We start from the raw sequence: 27,384 nt of genomic DNA on the forward strand, positions 1-27,384 counted from the left end.
TCTCTGCCCTTCAAAAATTCAGCTACCTCTCCTGGGTTCAAACCTGTGATCTTGGGATCCAAAGGTCAACATTCTACCATTGATTCACAGAGGGAGCTGTTTTATATCAGAATACTAAAATTATGGTGTAAATTATATTTTAAGTATAGCACCCACTAAACTTCATGAGATGTGTGTTCCAATGTGAGTGAAGTTTCCTTGAGGCAAATCCCCAAATTGAAATAATAAGTACCTCTGTACTGTTAAACTTCTTGTATGTTGGTTCCTGTTAATTTAACTAGCAAAATAAAAAAATAAAAATCTGTTTACAGTATCTTATCATTTATTTAAGTTATCCATTATGTAACTAATACTTAGCAAACAAATTATTTCATGCGCAAAAATATTCACTAAAAGGATACGACCAATGCAGTGATTAACACCAATTATTGGTTTATTCCATAGTTGGGCAACAGTCTGTGCAACAGTAGCAACTGTAAGAAGAGGAGCTGCCATGCCTGGACCTTTGGTATAACAAACTATGTCAATTTCTTCAGGTTTAACTTTAGCTTCAAGCAGAGCCTGCTTTAATAGAGGTATGACATTGGCACGGTGATGCAGAGCTGTCTCACGAGGAAGGAAACCTGTAAATACATTTCTTTATAACAAAAGTTATAAATGTAAATGGTACTGATATTACTTAATATTAGGGACTTGGGACTTACTAATAATATTAGTGGTTTTTCATCCTACTATCTTCGTATTTTGGAGATGCTGAGGTGCTGGAAATTCCTTTGTGTGCCAGTAAATCTTCCAATATGACACAGACATATATGAAGAATTTCATATAGGCCTACAACCAGACTGAGTCAGGATCGAACCTGCCACCTCCATTGTCTAATACTGTGTTGGACTGAATCCATCCTTCTCATTAATTATTGTAGATAAATGAGGTAATCCCCCTAATAAATACAATATAAAATTAGTACTTTTATTTTAATCATGGTACTAGTTTTGGCCTATGATAGAACATCTTTATAATTGTGGATATATACAAAATAATATTTCGAAAATCATTTTTTAAAACTTCGCTCCAGCTCGAAAGTCTAAGGTGTAAGATAAAAGACGTCCAGTGGAGCGTTATCAGGAAAAGTGCCCATAACACTGGCAGCATTTCCTCGCTGGATAGCAATTCCTATCCGGTGCCTCAGAAATTCTGTTGAAGAGGAGTCACCAGTGATTGCTGTTAGTTGTTTGCCAATATCTGAAATCAGACTTTTAGCCTCTTGACACTACATCCCCATTGTTTCGACTGTGAATACCACGAAGGTGTAGTTGTCCGTTACTGGTCTGTATTTCGCCCTTGTATTGTGCATGGCCAATTCCGCAGCAGAACCAGTAGCCTTGCCAGTGTGAGGCAAATGTGATGGTGCTAATGTATCCACACACTTGGCATCCCACAGGAGAGATCTGTCTTTGTTCCATGGGACTAAAGTCCGTCTGTGTGACTAATTCCACTCGGTTCTAGGACAGAAGGGACATCGATAGATGTAAAAGCTCTTTTGATAATGTCATTAATTGAACAGTGTCTTGAAAATCGACCAGCACTCTTAGGGCAACTTAAAGCATGGCGGCCATAAACGTCGACTTCTGCTCCACTAATGCACTTATGTGACTGGCATATTTTGCAACCAAGATGTAAGCCGATTGCGATTTTAAACGACATGTTATCCATAAGTGTGCCCACACTGGGTGACAGAAAAGCCTTAAGCCATGAGCCTGCTTCCTTTTCCTGGAAAGCAAGATGTCGTACTCTATCAATTTCTGTTGGACATGACAAAATCAAAGAATTGAAAATTCGACAGGTGTTTATCATATCCCAACTTCTTTGTGAATCCAGGGATGGTGGAGGTCTCAAGTTAATGGTCATGATATTCCAGTGACATCTTGCGTCAACCAGATGGCATATCTTGACACTATCACCGTAATCAGAGAACAGAGACTTGATAAAGTCAGATACTCCATGAGCGGAAGCAAGAAAAGCGGGAATGGAAATATCACTTAATCTGTGAATTCCGAGGCCTCCAAATGTTATTGGTAAACACACCAGGGTCCAGTTATTTTCCTCAAACGGTATATTTAGTAGAGACTCGAGACAACTTCTTGTCAAATCATCAGCCTGAGCAGGGAACGAAGGAAATAACCATAGAGGTGTGGTCCGCAGAAAGTAATTAAATTTTGGAATAAAAATACAGTTCTTCAATAAGAAGTATGCCATGTGAGAATTGATCGCTCAGAGACCATCATATAGCCTCATTAATTCTGTTAACTTTTGCTTCGCAATTTACTCCACGGCCTCAACTGTAAGCGGTGATCCAAGCAAGGATAGACTGGAATTTGTTGTAACGTGAATACCGGGAACAATGTCTTGAAATGCATAAACTGTTGTCTCATCTCTCGCGGAACAGAAGTAGATTTCACATTTATGCGGATTAACTTCCAAACCAATGTTTTTACACCCAGTGATAATTTTCTTTAGATCCATAAGAACTGTATCAGGATCACCGCCGATGGTTCCATCATCCAAATAAAATAAGTTAAGAGGACTCTTCAAGTCTGCAATGACAGCCTGGAGTGCAAGACTAAAAAGTAAAGGTCCTGTTGGATCACCTTGCTGTACCCCAGACTGTGACAAAATAATATGAGGCCTAAATACAAGTTAGAAGGGTATCTATACGCTTGCCACAGTAAAGCATAAAGTTCAGAAATTCTATCTTGTACTGCATGTAACATGGAATCTCTATCAATGGTGTTAAATGCATTTCTGAAGTTGATGTAGCATTTAAATGTAGGAAAGTTCGTGCAGAATGGATAATGGTTTCACATCCCTTTGGAATACCAAAGCCAAGTTGGTGAGGATAGAGATACTGGCTAATGGTCCCTTTTACTGCCATGCAAGATATAGCAACCAGCCTTCGAAAGGTGTTCCCAATAGCAATAGGTCGAATGCCTCTGTCAAGTTTCTGAAGGGCAATTAATGCAGCCCCATAAAAGTTTGGGCACAATTCAAAACGGAGTTGCCTCCTTAAAATGAAATTGCATAATTTTGTGATGGATTGGAGAAGTCTTCTCCCGGCACCTCCAGCTGATTTAGAGGTAAGATCTTTGAGATGTTGAGGAAGGATACCGTCAATTCCCGAAGCAGAACCATTAGGGAACGACTTTATTCCTTCAAGCACCAATTCCGGTGTCACGCTGAGATAATTGTCACTAGGAAACGACAATGGGCGTGACGGCAAAGGGTGTTTATCTACCAAGGATTCGAAGGTGGTACGAGTGCATTCTGCTATCCCACTATCTAATGAAAGAATCCTAACCGCTCCTTGAATATCCCCATCTGCTACTTTGTTTTCTATACAATGAACTTTTTAGCCACAGGGTGTGGTAGTTAGACTTCTTGTATACTTTCCTTTATTTTAGAAACTAGCGAAGTAGCCTTTCCATTAGATTTCTCGGGGACACGAAGAGCAATGTATGCAAAGAGCATTAGATCCTGCCAGCATTCCAAAGAGTTCTGGGAAATACATCTATTAATCAACTGTGATAGTCTATCTGCAGTTATAACTCTCACCCGTTTTGAAACTCGTCTTAAAATTCTTATACTGTCTTTACAATTTGATAGTATAGCCTGTAATGACTTATTTGGAAATTCAGCATGAACTGGATCAATAACCTGTATATTAGGTGTTGAGCTAAATTGATCCGGGTGAAGCGAAATATCACACTTGTGCTTTTGGTGACGGTTCGCATGATGGACTTTTGGATGAGCTCTGCTCAATGTGTATGTTGACACCATGAGCGGACTGACAGATTTTTTTGCAATGGGGACATTTAGGATTGGGCATCACAGTATCTGGTTCTCCACCCTGTTTAGGTGTTTGGGACCACATTGCATGACTTCTGGTCAAATGTATGTTAATACCCTTTCTAGTAAAGGTCTTCCCACAGAGTTTACAATCAATGTTATCAGCTGTCTCACACTAGATGACGTAGATGGTTTCTCTTTGCAGGGACTCATTAGGACCAACAGCAGTAGGCCCACTGGCCTACATATATGTTATAGGTTAGGACTAGAATAGATTACAGTGGAAAAGTAAATTTAATTAGAGTGACCTAATTCTCATTCATTAGCAAACTGCCATGATAATATAAAATAATGTGTACTGAACTTTGCATAGATACATGCGCGATGAAGCCGATCATGTTGCAAAATAAAATGTAACTAAGGGATAAGTGAGTGGTTTCCATACTCGAATATATCACTTTTGAACATATGTCACTTCAACAGATCATTCGATAATGAATACTAGTTAACACACTTCCTTCTCTTGAGGTCGACACCCGATATTTAGTTCGTCACTTTCATTAATTATGAGCAGGCCTAGACATTATGAAATCAATGTTGCTTGTATTGCACTCAATCCTTGAATTATCTGGACTGGCTTATTATCACAACACGTAATATGTGTTGTCTGAGATATGCTGAATTATGGAAGGACTTCTCACAAACTGAACAAGATAAAGCCCTGGTCTGAGTATGTACTGTATATCTTGATGTTGCCTTAGGAGAGATATTGTTCTGAAAGTTTGCTGGCAAATCGTACAACGGAATGGCCTACTCTCAGAGTGCATACTAGTAAGACATCGAGGACTTGAAGGCGTTTTGAAAGTACTTACACAAATTGTACATTCAAACTGTTTACTTGTTGGATGAATGAAGAGGTGGACTTTGAGATGACTTGATTGGGTGAACGCTTTCCTGCAGATTTTACATCGGTGGAGCCTATCTGCTGTATGAGTTAGCAGATGACACTTCATATCTTCTGTTAAATATCTTCTCGCAAGTAACACATAAATGCATTGGCAGTGCATCATTCTTCAGATCGTGAGATGTACCTCCACTGTAGTTGCACTCTCCATCGTGGGCTTCTTCTGTCTAAGCCATCATCAGCCACAAGGTCTTAAAACACTTAAAAAACAAATTGGCCATATGTATAATAAAAATAAATAGCATAATACTTGAAAATAGTTCTGATCTCATATTCAATATATACTAAAATAAGTCACTGTCTTGAGGTTGTAACACAACACTTCAAAATTCTTATGAACTGTTGGTATACTTCAATAAATATACGTCACTGTCTTGAAGACCTATAAATAATTTGTTGAACACTTGTATGCAATTAAACGAAATTGGTGAAAAATTACGATAGAATATATACTGATGTTAAATTAGATCTTAGCTGATTATGTTATGAAACAAATAAACTATTTATACATTTTTTCGACAGTGATTTACTGTCACAGGGGTCCTGGGTTCGATTCCTGGTAGGGTCGAGAATTTTAACCATAACTGGTTAATTCCGCTGGCACGGGGGCAGGGTGTATGTGTCTTCTTCATCATCATTTCACCCTCATCACGATGCACAGGTCGCTTACGGGAGTTAAATCAAAAGACCTGCATCTGGCAAGCAAAACTTGTCCTCGGACACTCCCGGCACTAAAAGTCATACACCATTTCCATTTTTATTTTGTTTCTTCATTTTCTCTGCACCATACTTCTCAAGAATTTCATTTCTGCCACCTGTATTCAACTATCTATCATCTCTATTTGTCACTGACCAGGTTTTTTGCTCCATATGTTGTTATGGGTATGTAATACATCTTATACATAGTTTTGCTTTCATTGCTACTTCTTTATCCCATAATAAGTTTTGTACACTGTAATAAAGACACCCTCCAACGTGAATCCCTTTGCTAATCTCAGTATTCAGTCTTGCAATCTGCATTAGTTCACTTCCGAAGCACTTTATAATAATCTCCACCAATTCCAGATCTTTGCCCCCAAATCTGATATGACCTTTCTCTTTGTTCTTTCCTAGAGTCATCACCAGTGCCTTGTTCTTTTCCATACTGATCTTCATTTCACATTCTTCAACTTTTTCTTCACTGAACTTAATCATCTTTTCCCGAAATTACAATAACATAAGCAAATAATATCATGTTCATTTAATTTCTCTATATGCTGCAATTTTCTGCTCTCATGATATCACCCATTACTATTATGAACAAAATGGGTGACAAGACACTTCCTTGTCACAGTCTATTTTTAATTTTGTCCACTTGTCCACTGACTTGATCATTTTAATTCTTCCTTATGCAATGCCTTTCTAGATTTTCCCAATCTTTTACCTTTTTTAATGTTAATAAATTTCACCAAACTTCTAGTGTTTTTCCATGTTCTGACTCATGATGAATATAGATTCTATTGTTGATCTCCCCTTCCTGAATCTGAACTGCTCTTCTTGAAGAATGATTTTCAATTTTCTCCCTTATCTTTCTGAGTGAAGTATGTCTAATAAAATTTTGTAATTTCTGACCTGGTATGTGTATTTGTAATTAACTGGGGCTAGGGGTGAAAAGGAGGCAACGACAGGCTGGCACATGTCTAGAACTGAAGTGGGGAATTGTTGAAAATCACTTCAAGTAGAGACAATATGGGTTTTTAACCTACTTTTCTTCTTCAGGTGTCTTCATGCTATGAACACCCCTTTACAAACCCTCAAATCAGTTCTGAATTCATGCAGTCTTATTTTTCTTCTGGCCAGGGTTAACTACTATGGGATGCAGTGGACTGTATAACCACCATCAAGTCAGTAAATAACCCGACTCTCAAAAATGGTGAACGGCTTTGGGCAGAAGAGCCCATTTAGTTGGGAGCTGGTCCTCAGTAGAGGTAATGCCACTGAAATCCAGCATGCAGCATCTGTTCTCCAAGTTAGGGGTAAACTGCAAAGTGTCTGTTCTCCAGGTAAGAAATGGTTTCACTGAAATTTGGCAACTGAGTATAAAATGCCTTTAGATAAGGCAAGCCCACTGTAATAATAGTCTATAAGAAGCATCAAGGTGGATAAGGAAAAATAACTACGGATTACCCCAGAAGCAATGAACATCTTTTATGTCTCCAGGGAGGTGCAAGAAGTAGATGGAGGATCAATATAAAATTTTCCTAATTTTTCCATCACACAGAGTAGAACATGGTATCACAATTGGAGAAATATGCTATAGTATTGCATTTTAATTTATTCCTTGCACTTACTGAATGCAATTAATAGGGATCCTTTTCTCCTTTTGTGTTTGTCCTGTGTTCCTAATCTTTTACCACCTGTATGCATCTTTTCTTATGTTTCTTCCTATTTTCTGTATTTATTCAGCATTCTTCTTATCATCCTAGACTTCTGAAGCAGAAACAAGCTTGCTAGGGGCTGAGAAGAGGCGGATGTAGAAGAGCAGGGATTGCTGGGGAGAGAGTCAATTTATTTGAAGATAGCAGTGCATGAATATTTGGAGACTGTCCTTGCTCTTTTGAGTATTCATGTTTGTTTTTGTATTATCCTTCTATTACTCCCTCTTCCTACACTGTTCTGTCATTGTGTTCATTCTATTATGTGTTCTTTTTCATGTTCCCATCTTTATATGAGTTGATTTGACTCTTGTTTATTCCTTTCCAATACTTATAATACATTAGATAAATTTACCTATCTGATGAGTGATTTACTAATATTGAATCCATATGTAGGGTAAAGGAGAAAAATAATTCTAGCTTCTTGATACACATTTTATACATTTAAGTGTTGAAAAGGAACATACAGATTTCAGCAATCTGAAGCTTGAAAGCTCAATGAAGTCTAGCAGATACACAAATGAGACATGTTTTCCTCTTAGAAATGAAACATTGCCCTTTTGACAGAAATTAACTACAGAATTTCTGATGCGGTGTAAGCCCTGCAAGTTAAAGAAAGAAAAACTACATAAACACCTTTGTTCATAAAATCCAATAAAGTCCATTTATTAATATAACAACTATAGATTTCAAGAGTTGCAGTGCCTCAATTCTGCCCTGAAATGGAATTCTTTAATGTGCCAGCAAGTCTATTGCCTCAAGTCTTCACATTTCCTCCTCCTTATTCATACCACTTGTCAAAAATCTATGAAAGCCTCCACAATCTACTGAATTGTTCCAATGGCCACTGAAGCATCTTCTTTTCCATGACATGCAGATATTGTTCATAGTGCCACAAGACAAATATTAATTCAATAAATATTTAATTTTAAGTACAGAGGGACATTCTATTATAATTTGACACCGTTTCATCTAGGCAGTATCAACTCTATTTCATGCATCTGGGAATGTATTATAATCAAAAAAGATTAGGGATGACCAATCCCAAATATTTAGGTTAAACTCAGTTGTCTGTTAAGAAGGAAGCCATACTTTCCAGTGCTGACTCAATTAATGTAACTTTAAATCTTTTCAATCTGTTGTAAACTCTGATTATAACATACCTGTAAAAGAAACACACACAAGACACACAAGAAAAAACACACATGAAAGAGAAAAATACATTGTCCTCAACTAAGTGAATAAGAAGACACACAAAATAGCTAATATTTTGAAAAAGCAAAGTCTAAAAGTAGTCTTTAGAACAAACAACACACTGCAAAGACACATCAACACATGCAATCTAAACAAAAGACCTTTTCTCCAAATAATGAGTTTATTAACTCAAATGTCAAGAACCAAACTGCAATGCCACATATACTGAGTGGTACAGCAGCCCCTATTCACTCAGTTTTATGCAACCCATAGATTATACCCTAACCTAAAAACATTGACCTTGGCTACTCACAGCAATGTCCGGTCTTACTACACTTTATATAATTTGTTTATTCGTGTCAACTAAATCAGCATTAATGATAAAATTCTGAATGATTGTAAAGAATCAAGAAAATTCTGTATCACAGAAACTTTATGTACAGAGAATATGATGGCTGAATGACTAGAAGCAGTGTTGATATAACGCTGGCAAACGACAGCTCGTGATAGCCTAGCGTGCTTGAAGTTAGAGGAGTAAAGTGATGCTTGTTAGTAGGAGGTTCGAGTCCAATACAGGACAGGGTACAGGGTCTCTTTACTTCGTAGAAGGCACCATGAGGCAGGACCAGTATTTATCACTACTCCAAAATCAACTGTTGCCTCAGGCTCATCAGTGGTTTGGAAACATGGAGTTCATCTTCATGTATGGGGCACCATGTCACAAAGCAAGGACTGTGTCAAAGTTTCTCCTAGACCATGAAGTCAGTGTGCTCCCATGGTCAGGTAGTTCTCCAGATATGAACCCCATAGAATACCTATGAGCAATTCTGAAGGAAAAACTGATGCAGAAAAATGTTACAACCAAAGAACAACTGAAACGTGAACTTGTCAAATATGGGATAATTACACTGATGTACGTACGGGATGTATACACCTTGTGGAAAGCATGCCTGAAAGGCTTGAAATGTTGATTAAGAACAAGGGGATGCATACGAGGTTATAAGACTCTTAATGTTCAAATGCAGTTTGTGATAAGTGTAGGTAAAGTAAAATATGGAAAGAAAGTCGTGATGAGTGTAATAAATTGGCCACCTCTGTAGTTCTCAGAGTTATTACTCCTTCAGGCTTGTTCAATCCATCAATACTGCAGAACAGTTTATTTTCATTCTTGTCCCACTAGTAAGGAAGTGTTCTCCCAACCCCTCAACTCAGATCTGATGATGATGATGCTTGTTGTTTAAAGGGGCCTAACATCTAAGGTCATCGGTCACTAGCTCAGATCTACCTTCAGCCATGATCCCAGTAACTTGTTCTACAAATGTGGTCTTACTACTGTGGAAACAAGACTGGAATGGATTGTGATGGGCAAATTTATTACAGAACCTGAGTCTATGACCCATGCCACTATGCTAACTATGCTTCTAACCCACACCTATCAAAAACCGGACCTTTGAAATTTGGATGTCTTGAGTATCATAGACCCCTGTGAGAATTGAACAAAGGAAGAGATAGAGACTGGTGTGCAAAACCATTTCAAGGAAACTGAAAAGAGATCCTGAGGGAAGATATGAAGTGAAGTTCTTTTGGATAAATGGTATTGAATATTTACCTGATAATCGAGAGGTAAGAGAGAAGAGACTGATCTCCACGACATCAAAACTCTGTGCTATTGGGAAATTTGAGTGCTATGATGATGTTTTACAAACTTGGCTAATGGAAGGAGTAACACAAATTGTTCCAGAAGATGAAGTGGAAAGACCTGGACATTATCTACCTCATCGTGGGGTGTTCAAAGAGAACTTGACAAGTATAAGACCAGTGTTTGATGCTTCTTGTAAGTTGAAGGAAAGTCTTTCATTAAATGACTGTCTGGCTAAAGGATTGAATCTGTTAGACTGAATCCCCTCAATCCTTCTAAAGTTCCATCGAGGGAAGATCAGCGTGATCTCTGATACCAAGAAGAGTTTTCTTCAAATTTCTGTTCATGATCGGGATACAGATTTCCTAAGGTTTCCTTGGTGGGAAAATCTCGAGGAGAAGAAGATAAGGGTCATGAGACACACTAGAGTGGTTTTTGGAGTAAATTGCAGCCCATTTCTTCTGGGCGCTTTCATACAGCACCATTTGGATCAATGTAAACTATCTCAGAGGGAAGTGGCGAAGAAACAGAGTAATTCATTTTATGTATATCTTCATTATTTTCGTGAGCATTTACACCAAGTTTGTGACTGCCTTCCATAAAAAGTCGGGTCGTGTGCCTTGTCCAATCAAACTATGTGCATATCGAAGTTGAATGTTTCTTATTTCCTGTTTTGTCCTATTATGAAGTTTATGGTACCAGTACTCATTAAATTTGTCCTCCATTGGGTCATGTTTGTATTTTTTGTGAGCTGCATCTCGTTTTGTCATTAAACGTTTCATGTCTTCATTTATCCATAGGGATTTCCCTTTTTCAGTTCGTATTATGCATAAAGGAGCATGTCTATCAAAAATCTGTAACACTACATCATTAAAAGACTGCACCATGTCATCGTTATTCGTCATTTGTGTAATGTCATGCCAAGGTTTAGAATACGCGTCTACCATTAACACCTCACTGGCTCAGGGCTAGGAGTGGTAGACCACCCTATAAAAAGAGGAAAAGGAGACTAAAATGAGACAATGTTGCTAAATGATCAATATGGTCAAATGTTTGATGTTCACAAGTTTCTGCATCGAAATTTGTGATGAATTATATATATTTGGTATATATTTATTTAGTAATCCCCAACCAAGAAAAGGCCAGTGAGAACCAGAAAAAAATGTAAACACATGCAAATTAACAAATGATAAAGAATAGTAGCTTTTTCATTTGATGTTTTAGGCTAAGTTTCATTTGTTTCTGGTACTGAATGGGATATGGCCTGTTCATTTATTAAATAAGTATGAAGATTATATTACAGTTTTTTATTAAATGAAATACTAATGTTCAAGGAACAAAACTATAACAATATTTTCAACTTTTACATAAAAAGCTATGCCAAGAAATTAGTGAAAGAAGACAGTAAAACAGGGAAATATCATTTTTATTCCCATGCAATAAGAGACAATGCAGCTTCAAGACCGCCAATTCCTTATATTTTGTTTGGCCTGCTAGACTGGTAATCTTTAACGTTTTATCCCAATAACTATCAATTGTTCTTTGGAAAGCTGGTCCCGTCTCTATCTGCAACATCTCCCATTCATCGGCGAGCACATCCTCTTTTATATGGTGACTGAAACTATATCTCGATAGCTTTGTCGGTTTTTCACAAGAGAGGGGTTTAAACATCTCAGAGCTTTAATTAAATCACATTCATTGCTTTTTCAATCAAATATTTACATCTAAAAACATAACGCTCTTTACCACTGTCCATGAAAATCAAGAATTCTTTTTCCAAATGATGTGAAAGTTCATTTTTAATTTTCTGTGAAGCAACAATATATTTCAGGGGCAACATATTTTAAGTATTGGAAGGTGGAATCTTCTTTTCAAACCTAACTTGTAACTTAAGATGATCTTGAATCCTTTCATATTCCTCCAGCTTGGCTGGTTACCCATCAAAATAGTAAAAAAAAAATTGTGTCCTCACAATCCTGAGTTGGTGCAGCTCTTTTCAGGCACACCCCCAACTGAGGTGAGCTGCATGTACCATTTCAACCACATACCAGCCCACCTGCCCTTCTTAAATTTCTGACAGTACCGGGAATCGAACCTGGGCCCCCGAGGACAGCAGCTAATAACACTAACCGTTAGGCTATGGAGGCAGACACCACCAATTTAGTGATAAACAGCAACAACAGCCAATTCAGATGCGTCTTTACCAAAAGTCTTTTAGATATGCATCATGAATGATGTGAACAGTACAGCAATCCGCTAGAGCTCATTATCTAAATCATTGAAAAGTCTAGTGAACTTTCTGATTCACATTTGGTCCATCAGAGCCAATCATCATAATCTTGTAGCACAGTCTGTGGATCAGTGGTAGGAAGAGTGTTGGCCTCTGGATTCAAAGATAGCAGGTTCAAACCCAGCAGAGGTAGTCAGATTTTTGAAGGGCGGAAAAGCGCCCATTCAACACTCCATGTCGTACGATATTGGCATGTAAAAGATCTCTGGTGACACATTTGGTGTTTACCTGGCAAAATTCATTAAAAAACTCAGCCACAGATGGCACCCAAGAGAGATTCAGTTTACTGCGACATCTAGCAAGCCTAGAGTAAAACGGAATGTCGAAACTCGATAAGCAAGCAGCCAGATGACGTCAAATTAAAATGCTTGCACATGGTAGCTGAGGTCGTACAATTATTGTTATTATTATTATTATTATTATTATTATTATGATCAACATCATCATAAGTTTGTGAACAGGTAAGTTTGAATTACTGATGGCAGAATGAATTTTTCCATGAAGTGTTTGTGCATAATTTTTCCTGATGAAGAATATCTGTGAATGTCCTGAAAGTATTTCCTCTACTCTCTGACTCTGACCAGTACCTCATCAATATCTGAAGCTCTTTCTTTGTCTTAAGTTTCATCAAAACAAACTGAATACAAGGAGGTTCCCACATCATCTGAGATCATCTGTTGAAAATATAGTCCGAGTGCATCAGTTATTAGATATCGTATCTACTTACAGCTTAAAGAAAAATCAGTTGGAACAACCCCACTGCAAGAGGATGCAGAAAAGTTGCAATACACAGACTTCATAAACCAAATTAACTGATACTATTGCCACATTCTTTGAACTATATTACAAGTTTAATAATAGGCAGAGAAGAACTGCAACTTGTCTCGGTATCTTCACTTTGGATTGTGTCAGAAGAATCACCAGGATTTGTTGCGAATAAAACTATCTGCCTAAACCCTAGAACATCAGAGGCTAATTTTGTATGTTAAGTGTTGAAGTCTGAGTGTTGAAGAGGAGCACCCCTTGTTTTGAAAAACTTTTTTACACATACAAAGTTTGCGACAAATAATCATTTCTGTCGTTTTTAAGTAGCTAACCGGTTCTAAAACTGCACTTTCCCATTATTATCACTTCTGTTCACAGATCAGCAGCCAACCATTTGAATATAAAACATCAAAGGAAAGGAAAAAGTAATAGAAAATGGCAACAAGTACATTACAGAAAAACTCTGTTTTAAACCATTCCGTAACTCAAGGTTAGTTTTGTCAGAGTATCATGAAGAATACATAGAATAATTTCTGTGTTCGTTATATGGATATTCTTACCATAAGAAACTTCAGAAGAAAGATATTGATCAACCGTAAATATAATAAGACAAACCACATACCTTTATTCTATTTAGAGAATAACACCTCACACGATTCTCCTACTCCAACTCATATTTTTAAAATTTTTCACCTGCCAAAGGCAAGAATGCTAGAGAAGAGTGTTATTCTGGAAAAAAAAAAAAAGACTATGAAAGACTAAACCCCCCCAAAAAAGAGACTGAGAGCTAGTAAAGAGACCAACTCCTAGGCCTGTTGTCTATGTAGTAGTCATGTATGGTTATGTACTTGGGCTTTTTAGGTACCTTTAGAGAGTAGGCCATGAAAATGACACCATGAAATGAAAATCTGAGGGCTGAGGTCCATGGTTCATTACTCTGTCAGGGTTGTGTGTCAGTATTAAGTCGAGCAAAGTGTGAGAGGTTTTAGTATGATGAGCCGCCAAGAGAGGAAGAAGTGTCATATTACACGCCTGGAACGTTTGTAATAAGATGCTTTGCTTCCGCTGAGTTAGTGTCTAAACGTCCGACTCATTGGCTGAACGGTCAGCGTACTGGCCTTCGGTTCAGAGGGTCCCGGGTTCGATTCCCGGCCGGGTCGGGGATTTTAATCTTAATTGGTTAATTCCATTGGCACGGGGGCTGGGTGTATGTGTTGTCTTCATCATCATTTTATCCTCATCACGACGCGCAGGTCACCTACGGGTGTCCAATAGAAAGACCTGCACCTGGCGAGCCGAACCCGTCCTGGGATATCCCGGCACTAAAAGCCATACGACATTTCATTTCAGTGTCTAAACAATTCGTATTAAAGTCTTCCATAATTGATCACATGCTCGTTGTTGTTGTTGTTTGAGTCTTCAGCCCATAGACTGGAATGATGCAGCCCTCCATGCCACCCTATCCTGTGCTAACCTTTTCATTTCTACGTAACTACTGCATCCTACATCTGCTCTAATCTGCTTGTCATATTCATACCTTGGTCTATCCCTACCATTCTTACCACCTACACTTCCTTCAAAAACCAACTGAACAAGTCCTGGGTGTCTTAAGATGTGTCCTATCATTCTCTTCTTCTCGTCAAATTTAGCCAATTTGCATACAAATTTGTATTTTTTAATATTTTTTATTTTTCTATTCCACCTTTTCAATACAATTGATTTTGTGTTGTTAGAAGTTCACATTGCTACAACCCTACATTAAAAGGGACATGTTTCGCTTGGTTTCAAGCATCCTCAGTCTTTGTAATTTATCTCAAGTTTAAGACCTGTCCTTGTTAATTTGCTTATAACTAATTTCTTCCCCTAAGTCCCCTTACTCACCCTTCACAACAGCTTCTTCATACATATAACACAAGGAGTAGAAACACGAAAGCAAGCAGTCACCGTAATGTAACAAGTACCACGAGGCATTTTAGTAGCAGTCAAAGGGGTAGGTGATATATACCAATACGATCACTGTGAAAGCACAATAACACACAACATTATCACATCATTTCCTTTGTTACAGACACACCATCATTTAAATATTGTAAAAAGAAAATATATCAACACCTCAAGATTCTCGGACTGACGTCCCTTTTGACTAAGCTCTCATAAAAACGATCTACTTCCAATGTAAAATCTGCTCGTCAAATCAAGACTAGTTCGAGGAAACGATCAATAGTTGCATTTCACCGTCTACAGCTACAGTAATAGATTACGGAAGCATCCCAAAATCAATACATGAAGCAGAATATTTCCAAAGATTTTAAGCTTTAGACACTATTGAGTTTCAATGGAATTTGCGACTCAAATTTTAATCCAATAAGTCAACTAACAACTGTTTTAAAAAACAAAGAACTTGAGAAATTTAGCCAAATCTCGTTATTGTGAAGATATTAGTGTGTTTTGGACGTCAATGTTATTAGAATTAACGAATATCCCAATTTTAGCACTGTCATTTAAATTGTTAAACTGTCCACTGTGTTTACAAATGCCTATGTTTACGTATTTTACCACTTAGTTTTTAGAATCATAATGAAGTACAAATTAGTTATAAGCAAATTAACAATGACAAGTCTTAACCTTGAGATAAATTACAAAGGCTGAGGATGCTTGAAACCAAGCGAAACATGTCCCTTTTAATGTAGTGTTGTAGCAATGTGAACTTCTAATAACACAAAATCAATTGTATTGAAAAGGTGGAATAGAAAAATAAAAATTTGTATGCAAATTATAGCAAATTTTAATATGGGTCTAAACATGAGATTAGTTACATGTAAAATTTAGCCAAATCAATCTCCTCTCACCAATTCGATTCAGTATCTCTTCATCTGTGATTCAATCTATCCATCTCACCTTCAGCATTCTTCTGTAACATCACATTTCAAAAGCTTCAATTCTCTTTCTTTCTGAGCTAGTTATCGTCCATGTTTCACTTCCATACAATGCCACGCTCCACACGAAAGTCTTCAAAAACATCTTTCTAATTCCTATATCAAAGTTTGAAGTGAGCAAATTTTTTTTTTCTTAAGAAAGCTCTTCCTTGTTTGTGCTAATCTGCATTTTATGTCCTCCTTACTTCAGCCATCGTTAGTTATTTTTTTTTTTTTGCTAGGGGCTTTATGTCGCACCGACACAGATAGGTCTTATGGCGACGATGGGATGGGAAAGGCCTAGGAGTTGGAAGGAAGCGGCCGTGGCCTTAATTAAGGTACAGCCCCAGCATTTGCCTGGTGTGAAAATGGGAAGCCACGGAAAACCATTTTCAGGGCTGCCGATAGTGGGATTCGAACCTACTATCTCCCGGATGCAAGCTCACAGCCACGCGCCTCTACGCGCACGGCCAACTCGCCCGGTCGTTAGTTATTTTACTACCCAAGTAACAATATTCATGTACTTCCTTTAAGACTTCATTTCCTAATTTAATATTTTTCCTAATTTAATATTTCCTGCATCACCTGCCTTCGTTCAACCGCACTCCATTATTTTTATTTTGAAATTTATTTTCATCTTGTACTCCTTACCCAAGACTTCGTCCATACCATTCAGCAGCTTCTCGAGATCTTCTGCAGTCTCAAATAAAATAACAATATCATCGGTAATATTGGTAATAATCTCCCTAAGGCCATTTCTAAGTCAGTGAAACATCCTGCCTTTGCTGGCTTATATAGGCCTACAGTACACAACAAACACTTCGTACTCTGCGTGGTGATTTCAATAAACATGTATTCTGCTTCCCACTCATACGGTTGAGTTGACTGACAGATTATTTTCGTTTTTAAATGGCTAAGCACATATGCACCTAAACCACCACCACCCTCATTTCTTCTGTCAGATCTCAGAAGTCTGTATCCTGGTAGGCTGAAGTTATTTGAGTTATGTTTACTTCCGTGACAGTTTTGCTCATTAAAAGAACATACACCTGTAGTGTGTCGAAAACCACTTTCAGCTCATCCAGCTTTGTTTGCGGAACAAGAAACTGAGCATTTAAGTGGACTACCTGCAGTACATTCTTCTTGTTACCCACGGCTGCTCTGAGAATATCTGCTGTTGCCTGAGGGGCTGAGGCTGGAGATTCTGGTGTGCTAGGGTAGGAGGTGGCATTGGAATGCGAGAAACAGTTACTATTGTCAGAGGGATGAATGACATCAGTGATACACTGTGCCAGAAAGATTACAGCATACACAAAGAAATTCATGGCATTGCAGTCATGGTGGGACAAAATACTTTTAAACTGGATGACAAGAAGTGATTTATAGGTTACGTGATCGGACCATCTGATTTGAGACACACCAGGAACAACCAGACAAAGATGTAGAAAAGAGAACTATATACACCCCTTCCATTCTATACTACCTGGAGAAATGCAACTTAACAGACATAGAAATCACTGAGTGCAAGGGGTACCATTCCTAAGAAACTGATCAGAACCATGAGACGTTTCCAGGCAACAAATGAAAAAATCATCCAGCACACTCATCCATTTATTTTATTTATTTATTATTTATTATGGCTTCTTTTATGTGGCGAAGTTAGGGCACACGGCCCTCTCTTACACTCAACCACAATACAACAAATAATATTAAGGCTGCCTATTACTAATTATACTACTTATACTATTTCCTAATTAAGCTTAACTTACACACCCACACAATATGCAGCTTATTAGCTCATTAATTCAGTCCTCTTTACTCTCTCACACAGACACTTGCACACATACATACAATTTACACACTTATCAACTACCCTTATGTTTACATTATATAAAATTAACAGAACCATTTTTAATTTTTCAATTACCAATCACACGCACATATACACGCTTCAATCTGCTACTCTCAACAGGAAGTCTCGACAAGTTATTTTAAATTTGAGGAAAGAGTCAATGCCCCTGACACTTACTGGCAGGGAATTCCAAAGCCTGGAACCGGTTACAATAAACGAATTATTATACACAGAAGAGTGGTGAAGAGGAATAGCTCGAGTGGAGCCTGAGCGAGTGTTACAGTTACGGAATGAAGAGAGGAAGTGAAGTGTAGATGAAATATACTGGGGGGAGTTACTATGCTGAAGTTTGTGTATTAAGACAAGTATATGATATTCACGTCTCTTATCAGGTTTTAACCAGTTCAGTGCTTGATAGTAAGGAGAAATATGCACATCATACCTTAGATTAAAAATGAATCTAAGGCAACAATTCATAATATGTTGCAGTTTCCTAGTTTGTTCTTTAGTAGTGTCTACCAAGATTACATCACAGTAGTCAAGGATAGGAAGAATTAGGGTCTGTGTTAGTCTTTGCCGCATATTTAATGGTATAATGTCTTTATTTAATTTCAGTGGGTGTAGAGTAGCAAACACCTTCTGACCTACGTTTTTGATATGTTCTGTCCAATTTAGAGTTTCAGTCATAGTCACCCCAAGATTTCTCACTGTTTTACTGTACAGGATTGTGCTATTATTTATTTGTAGAGGAGGAATGATCGAATCGTTGATCTTGTGTAGCAGCTTCTGGGAACCGATAATTATAGCTTGCGATTTTGATGGATTCATGAGAAGTCTGTTTGCGAGAGCATATTCACCGAGTTGTTTCATGTCATCATTTATACATTTTACTGCGTTTGGTAATTCGCTTAAACTGCAATGGTAATATATTTGGAGATCATCGGCAAATAGGTGATAATTACATGTTTTTAGAGAAGATGAAATGTCATTGATATACAATGTAAAATGCAATGGTCCTAAAATACTATTTGTGGCGTGCCCACTTTCATTGCACGCCATTCTGAATTTCTTTAGCGAGTTATCACCCGCTGCCTCCGATCTTTCAAATATGACATAAAAAACTTCAGTACTAAAGGGTCAAACAAGTAAGATTCTATTTTCTTAATTAATAGCTGTAAGTCTATTGTATCAAATGCACCATTGAAATCCAGTAGCATTAGTACTGTAACTTGTCGTTGTTCCATAGCTAGTCTGATGTCTTCTGTCACCTTAAGGAGAGCCGTGGCAGTGTTGTACCTTTTCTTAAAGCCCAATTGTAATGGGTCAAGGAGAGAATAGTTATTTAAATGTTTCAGTACTTGATCATACACCAGTCTTTCCAAAGCCTTAGAAAGCGCTGGAAGAATAGAAACTGGGCGAAAGTCAGAGGTCATTAGCTTGTTTCCAGAGTGCAGGGAAAGTTCCATTTCTGAGACAGTAATTGAATATACGTGTGGTAATTGGGAGGATAACACCTATTATATTATGTATGAAATGCATAGAGATGCCATCTACTCCTACTGCTCTAGATTTAATAGAGTATAGTACTTTTTTAATTCGGTTGCTAGTGACCTCTTGGAAAGAAAATTGAGGACGGTTAAGTGGAGGGATGGCTGATTGATTGGTTTAAACGTGATTCGTTCTTCAGAGAAATATGTAATAAGCTTGTCTAGGGGAACAGTTGGTTCTCGTTGCTGTTGTTGGCCTTTTACAATACCAAGTGAATGTAGTTCTTTCCAGGAATTCCTTGCATTCAGTTTACCTGAAAGACAGTTTAAGTACTTAAATTTCTGATTTCTTGCTTAATTTTGTTCCTGAGTACCCGATAGTTTTCAAAATCGGATTAATTACGGGTATGTTTATACAGCCGGAACCATGAATCACGGTGAGCCATTAAATTCTTAATTTCGTCATTTAACCATGGGCGGAGGGGACTCACTTTCACTTGTCGTTTGGGAGCGTGTTTGTCATATAGGCTAATAATGAGGGAATTTAGTTTGTCTATTTTTGCGTCAATATCGTCTAGTAGTAGAATATCATTCCAAGGTAGGTTGTAGGCATCATACTTCAGGTGATCTAGATTAATATCTCTTATATTCCTAAAAGTGGTGAACTTAGGTTTGTATTTGGGTATGCGAAGAGAATAGGATAAATAGACTAGGTCATGTGTTGAGATTGATGGAACAGGAATTTGGCCGTGATTTAAAACTTTATGTGGATTGTTAGTTATGATTAGATCAATTAGTGAGTGAGAAGTGTGATTATTGCTATATATATGGTTCGTGGGATTTAATGGGAGAATCACAAGGTTACATGAAAACAGTATATCAAGTAGTTTGTCCTTCTGAACTGATTCTTTCAGTAAGTTTATATTTAAGTCTCCTAACAGTACGATATGTTCGTAAGTTGGTACTAGGTTGAATAAACAAGCTTCCAACTCCATCATGTTCACTATATCTGAAGGTTTATAAACTACGACGAAGAGGGCTTTTATCCCTTTAACGGTGATCTCCACGAACATGAAATCTGGTCCCGGCTGAGTGGCATTTTGTGATGTGCATATTACTCTACCTCTCAAGTCATTTCTGAAATAAAGGGCTACACCGCCGCTTTTCCCACCATCCATTCTGTCACAGCGGACGAGTTCGTAATTATTAATATTTACCATGGCGGAAGGGATGGTAGGCCTTAGCCAAGTTTCACTAATACAAAAAACATGTATGTCATTGTCGTTAACAATTGTACGTATTTCATCTATGTGAGCAGCGAGAGAGAGCGCGTTCACATGGCAACATTGCAGACCCTGTGGCATGGAGGAGAGAGCCTGTCTCAAAAAGAGACCTGTTGCGACAGGGGGTTGCCCGGAGCCAGACTCAGGTAGCGGGCATTGAGCTAACTACAAGGGGATTATGTTTAACTTTGATTGACAGAAACAATGGGTACTCACCACTGCCTCCTGCTGAAAGAGACAGCTGACTGTTGCACACACACATTCACAATCACATTTAAAGAAAATATGCACATAACTAACACTATTTGCATCAAATTTGAAACTCATGGTAAACAAGAGTTATATTACATACTTTAAAACTAACCCTATTATAATACATTCACTCAGTGACACTGATTCTGTGCTCCGCTATGCTGCCTGATGAGAACTATTAGGTCCCTAGGAGTGATCAGAGTGGTTTTCTTGCCGTCTGTGTAATTACAGTCACATACCCCCATCACTCGCCATCATTTACAATAACCAAGGGTCAGGCCTCACATACTTACTTAATAACTAACATACCACAAAAAAAAATATTTTAGTCCAGTGAACGTTACTATGGTATTATCTTCGCTGAAGTTTCATAATGTTTTTCACTCCAACATGATTATTTTTTCTCTCCCTCTCTCTCTCTCTCTCTCAAACACCGGGCTGAGTAGCTCCGATGGTTGAGATGTTGGCCTTCTGACCTCAACTTGGCAGGCTTGATCCTGGCTCAGTCTGGTGATATTTCAAGGTGCTCAAATATGTCAGTCTCGTGTCAGTAGATTTACTGGCACGTAAAAGAACTCCTGTGGGACTAAATTCTGGTACCTTGGCATCTCCGAAAAACGTAATAGTAGTTAGTGGGACATAAAGGCAATAACACTGTTATTATTATCATCTCTCCCTCTCTCACTCACTCACTCACTCACTCACATACACACTCTCTCTCTCCATAGATGGCTAAAGGAAACCAGATTGTGAACACATCATATAGCCTAGTGAAAGCCGTGAACAGCTAGTCTAGAGAGATAGGCCTAGATTTATTAAAGAAATAATCAATCATACTTCCTCCAATGAAGGTGACCATTTGGATCTGGAATACAATCAGGTTACAATTTCAATAGAATTTACAAACATCAAAAGGTGTAAATTTATATTTGCATTTCTCATTGTGTTTTTTGGTCCGATCCAATTTCTATAAAATATAACGCCAGTAGAAATTAGGATAAATGTCCACATGTTTCCTCTGTCTGATACTCAATACCGGTAGTTCTGTTTCCTGCTGGGTAGATGGTACTGCCAATCTTAGTCTCAAATCTTGAACATGGAAAGAAGTTCCTCATGCTACTTGGTAGGTAATGGGATGGTGCCATTTTTTATATGTCTAAGGTCCATTTTATAAACCTGGTCTTTACGTTTTCAATGAAACTGAGGTCAGATCTTGTGAGTTGGTCCCAGTATAATTCCAGCCCATTGGTTGGTAAGAATTGGGAGTATCTTGGAGTAAAATACGGTCATCACTGTGTCAAGTAATATCCTTGAAGGCTCTTTGATATCATACATGCTCTTTTTGGCTGCTGTTGACCTTTTCCTGACATGCTTTCTGAATGAGGACATTGTAGGCTGTAATGTGTGTAATGTGATCCCTAGATATTTGAAAGAATTCACTGTCTCAAGCACTTCCCCTTTGTAAGTTATTTTATCACCTGCTGCAATTTTCCTGAAGATCAATTGAACAGTCTTATTTATATTGATTGTGAGGCTGTTTGATTCGACATATTCCTTTACTGACCTTTGTGAAAGTTGCTTTACGTCGCACTGACACAGATAGGTCTTATGACGACTATGGGACAGGAATGGGCTAGGAGTGGGAAGGAAGTAGCTGTGGTCTTAAATAAGGTACAGTGTGTCTAGTGTGAAAATGGGAAACTACGGAAAACCATCTTCAGGGCTGCCGACAGTGGGGTTCAAACCCACTATCTCCGGAATACTGGATACTGCCCGCACTTAAGCAACTGCAGCTATAGAGGTCAGTACGGGTTAATAACAAGGGGAAGAAATTGTGTTAAGTGTAGGCACTCTATGAAAGTATTTGTCAAGGAAATGAATGATCATTTAGGTGCTGCCAGCGGAATAATGGTATCAAATGTAGTTGGTTACTGTGAAGAACAAATATTTTGATACCAGTAATAAGAAATTGCTTATTTAGTGAAATAAGATTTGCTGTACTGGTACTGAAAAAACAAATTAGTGTGATAGGACCATTGGCCTGTTTTGGTTAGGTTAGGTCCTAGACTTGCTAGGCAAGCAAATGGAGTCTGGGCAAAGCCTCCAGATTAGCTGCAGCGAAGTGGTGTAAAAAAATTACTGATGGTGACAAAAATGACTGCAGCACATTCTATTTTCCAGAGTGTACAAAACTTGAATTAATGAGGTTCTCCCACTTTCCCCTAATATGGCAATGTCCTGTGATCAGACATGAAGCCAACCCTATTGGAGACAATATCAAACTTATCTTCATCGCAACCAGCCAATGGCAACACAGAAAATGCAACATGTCACAGATTTACATAGTCTTGGTTTTAATTCTTCTATTAAGTAAGAACATCCTGTTTTCTTTATTTTCAGCATAAGGGTAAGCCTCTGTAAGGAATACATCACTCTCTGAGAATTCTTGGAAGATAATATTTATATTACTTCATACCATCATATACATGATTTATGCTGGGGAAAGCGTCATAAAGATTTAGCTTACCAAAAATAAACACTGGATAAGAGTGTTCCTCTTTCCCCCAAAGTAAACCATAACTCAATACTGATCAAAAGTTGGCAATAAATACCTAAATAATCACACTTGGGTTAGGTGTCTGTGATAATAACTTATCATCACTGGTTCATTTTCAGGTCAGATGTGTGTGTATATTAAGATGATGATTGTTGTTTAAAGGGGCCTAACATCTAGGTCATAAGGCATGTATAATAAGAGAGAGAGAAAATCCACTACGATAGCTGCCCTTATACAAGGAATATCACAAAGGTTCAGCCTACTGATGAATCTCAGGACTGTTTTTTGGGTGCTAATTGTTGATGACATCTATGTAGAATTCTGACAGTGAAAAAACATTGTGAAAATTTTAACCAATGCCAATGTGCCTATTGATGTCGGCAGTAGGTAAAATAACAAACTTTTTGGCTATATAAAGTAAATATAGGCTACGCTTTCAGGGTTGGTTGGTGGGTGCCTGGCCTCTGTACGTAATATAGTACGCGAACCTTTTCTTGATCCCAAGTTCCCATTCAGCACTATGGAGCTCAGGGATCAAGAAAAGGTTCGCGTACTATACATCACTCTCCAAGAAGTCTTCGTAGATAAGATTTATAGTACTTATTACCTTCATATATAAGATTGCTAGTTGCTTTACGTCGCACCGACACAGATAGGTCTTATGGCGACGATGGGACAGGAAAGGGCTAGGAGTGGGAAGGAAGCGGCCGTGGCCTTAATTAAGGTACAGCCCCAGCATTTGCCAGGTGTGGAAGTGAGAAACCACGGAAAACCATTTTCAGTGCTACCGACAGTGGGGTTCGAACCTACTATCTCCCGAATACTGGATACTGGCTGCACTTAAGCGACTGCAGCTATCGAGCTCGGTCATATATAAGATTTATGCTGGGGAAAGCGTCATAAAGATTTAGCCTACCAAAAATGAACACTAGATAAGCGTGTTCCTCTTTCCCCCAAAGTAAAACACAACTCTATGTGCAATAAGTGAATAATGATCAAAAGTTGGCATAAATACCTAAATAATAATCACAGGTACAAATGTCCCAATTAATAAAAGAAAACACTGAGAAATCAACTTGTCTTTGTAGAATGAAACAATGCTGAGGTAATTTATCATCAACATGATTTGCTTATAACAAATAAGCTACTGTACCTTCGCCTGGAGGGGTTATGTATGTTTTCCTACTATTTGACAGAACTTCACCATCACGAACTATACCAATTCCCAGCTTGTTCGCACTTCCTTCAAACCCGATAGAAACCACCATGATGCAGTTTACAGTTCAAAACTTCCGTGAAAATTATATAATTCTACTGTAAGTAAAGTTTACAGGACACACTTCGTCCTTCACCAACTACCTCTTCCCAGCCTCTTCCCGACACGTGGTTTGTTTACTTTGTCAAAGTCACGGAAGCATCCAAGGATGGTACAATTAAAAGACAAATGAAGCGTGTTTTGTGGATTGCATTTTCTTAGAGGGATATATTTTAGGAGGTAGCTTTGAAATCCCTTTTTCAACTAGTGATGCGTTGCCTTCCATTTTTGTTAATCTTAATATATTTAAATAAGGTATGCGCAATCTGCACACAAGATAGAGAGTTGTAAATAATTTTTTAATGCCGTGCAGGATACAATAATAGTTCTTTAACAATAATTCATAATGCCATTAACTGTTGGAAGCACACTTGATAAAGTTACCTTTTCTATGATTATACTTCATTATAGTATATTATAGTAGAAATTGACAAGTCTTGCTGTTGCAAAGCTATGTTTGCGCGTTGGGAACATGCTTCCTATTCGCTTCCAAAGTATTTGGATGTTTTGTTATGACAGCGAAACTGTTGCGAACTGTTAAAATTCAGCTGACGTTTTAACATCTCTCGTCATGAACAGCGAATTTCTCGATAATTTGAAAGAGGATTCATTCATTAATGGGCGTACACTATTATCTTGAATATCTTTGATTCACGGCATGTTTGATGATGAAATTATTTCCCTTTACCCTTTGCAGAAATTCTGCCTTGTGCCAAACCACCCTCGCCGGTAGTGACAGTTGCAAAGTATACCGGCAGTTATATTTCATAAAGTTCAGAATAACACTTCATAATTCTATCATTTATAGAAACAATATTCGTAACTTATTGCTGAAGAAGTGTTCTGGAACAGTAACTAATGTCGACAACTTGTGAAAAGGTTTAAATACGGTTGTAGTTATTGATCCCCGGTCTTCGTGGTTTTGAGTAACACCGTTGTTGGCAAATAACATGTGAGTAGAAATTAGCGGAAATATAGCAATATATTGAAATAGATTACATTTCTAGTGGGATTAGGCTACTTGGCATGTCATTTAATCGGTAATTAAGAATTCCTGTCTGTCTTGACATGGTTACGGCCATTTTGCCTGAAGCATTTATGAGCAAATCCTGTAACATTTTCAAATATTGACTGATATTAATTGCTAATATGACACGACGGCTCAACCTCTCATACTTAAAGATCTTAACTAGGTGGAGAATTTTACTAAGTAACATGTGTTATTAGGTGTTAGGATTTGCTTGACATATAGCGACTATTTGCCATTAGCGTTCTGTGTTTGCATATCACCTTACGCAAAATTGTGAATTAGGCCTACTGTTGAATGAGGTTTAAAACTGAGACATTGTTAAACTTTATTTACGTTTTCTGAGGGGAATGTGGGAAAGAATTAAAACATCTTGCATGCGTCCTATCTAGGTACTGCATTGCAGTCCTCTTTTAAGTTATTTTTTTAAAAATTATTATTATTATTATTATTATTATTATTATTATTATTATTATTATTATTATTATTTGAAGAAGTGTGCATCTTCAATTAAAGTATCATTGAATTATCCATAACCTACTGTCCAGTCTGTTGTAGAAAATCAAATGGTAGCTTGTGGAGCATTTGTTGTCCAGCTACTTCCACTCATTAATCTTCATTTTAAGGACAAAATAGAGATCAAACGAGTCTCTTTCATATTACCTTTATTACACTGCTCTGTTATGCCTAGTCGTCCTTTGCTTCCTCGGTGGGTGAGGTGTATAGAAGACATCCACAGTATTCCCTGCTTGTTGTAAGAGGCAACTAAAATAGATGGGGGCTTTCAGCTTAGCAGCTTGGTGTAGTAACTGTATGACCCCTTTATGGTAGAAATAGAGTCCGTCCTGCAAGAATTGTAACATAATATGTTAGTTTCAAAGCTGCTATTCGTTCCTAGAAATGATTTGGGAGGACAGATGTGTTCATTACGCCTGCCAGGGCCCAACCCAACCCAACCCACCCGCCCCTAGAAGTATGTTTACTTTTATAACCTAAAGTGCCGGGCTGAGTGGCTCAGACAGTTGAGGCGCTGGCCTTCTGATCCCAACTTGGCAGGTTCGATCGTGGCTCAGTCTGATAGTAGTTGAAGGTGCCCAACTATGTCAGCCTTGTGTCGGTATATCAATCAATCAGTCAGTGAATGAATCAGTCAATATCTGGCATGTAAAAGAACTCCTGCGGGATTAAATTCCGGCACCTCGGCGTCTCTGAAAACCGTAAAAAGTAGTTAGTTGGACGTAAGGCAAATAATATTATTATTATTGTTATTATTATTATTATTATTATTATTATTATTATTATAACCTAAAATAATAGTTCAAGTGTCATTATCCATTGCTTCTGGCCAAGGATCACGGCATTGGCCGAGGTAAAAACTAAGAAACAATGTTAGGTTTTGGTCCACCCAATCAATACACATCACTTTACAAGTGAAAAACTGTTTAATTAAAAACATATTAAATATATTTAGGGACATGTTTCGTCCTTATTTGGGACTTCATCAGCCTTAAAATCACGTGGTAGAATACAAAACCCATTGTTCAGAAATTGTGAAAAATGGACGAACCCAATGCCTTATTTGAAGA

At 37.9% G+C, this 27,384-nt stretch overlaps 2 protein-coding genes across 2 annotated transcripts in view; one reads left to right on the forward strand and one right to left on the reverse strand.

The window, feature by feature from the left end:
* Tcs3 (Probable tRNA N6-adenosine threonylcarbamoyltransferase Tcs3) overlaps positions 1 to 24,837 on the reverse strand; it is an 80,446-nt gene extending 55,609 nt beyond the window's left edge. The window contains exons 1-2 of the mRNA XM_067152444.2: positions 24,610 to 24,837; positions 402 to 623 (exon numbers count right to left, since the gene is read on the reverse strand). Coding sequence (XP_067008545.2) covers positions 402 to 623; positions 24,610 to 24,724 — 337 coding nt within the window. The 5' untranslated portion in view covers positions 24,725 to 24,837. The remainder of the gene's footprint in view (positions 1 to 401; positions 624 to 24,609) is intronic.
* A 655-nt stretch (positions 24,838 to 25,492) lies between these two features.
* Positions 25,493 to 27,384, forward strand: part of LOC136878881 (uncharacterized) — a 309,809-nt gene continuing 307,917 nt past the window's right edge. The window contains exon 1 of the mRNA XM_067152445.2: positions 25,493 to 25,723. Coding sequence (XP_067008546.1) covers positions 25,722 to 25,723 — 2 coding nt within the window. The 5' untranslated portion in view covers positions 25,493 to 25,721. The remainder of the gene's footprint in view (positions 25,724 to 27,384) is intronic.

The sequence above is a fragment of the Anabrus simplex genome, chromosome 8, assembly GCF_040414725.1.
Source record: "Anabrus simplex isolate iqAnaSimp1 chromosome 8, ASM4041472v1, whole genome shotgun sequence".
In the NCBI taxonomy this organism is placed as follows: domain Eukaryota; kingdom Metazoa; phylum Arthropoda; class Insecta; order Orthoptera; family Tettigoniidae; genus Anabrus; species Anabrus simplex.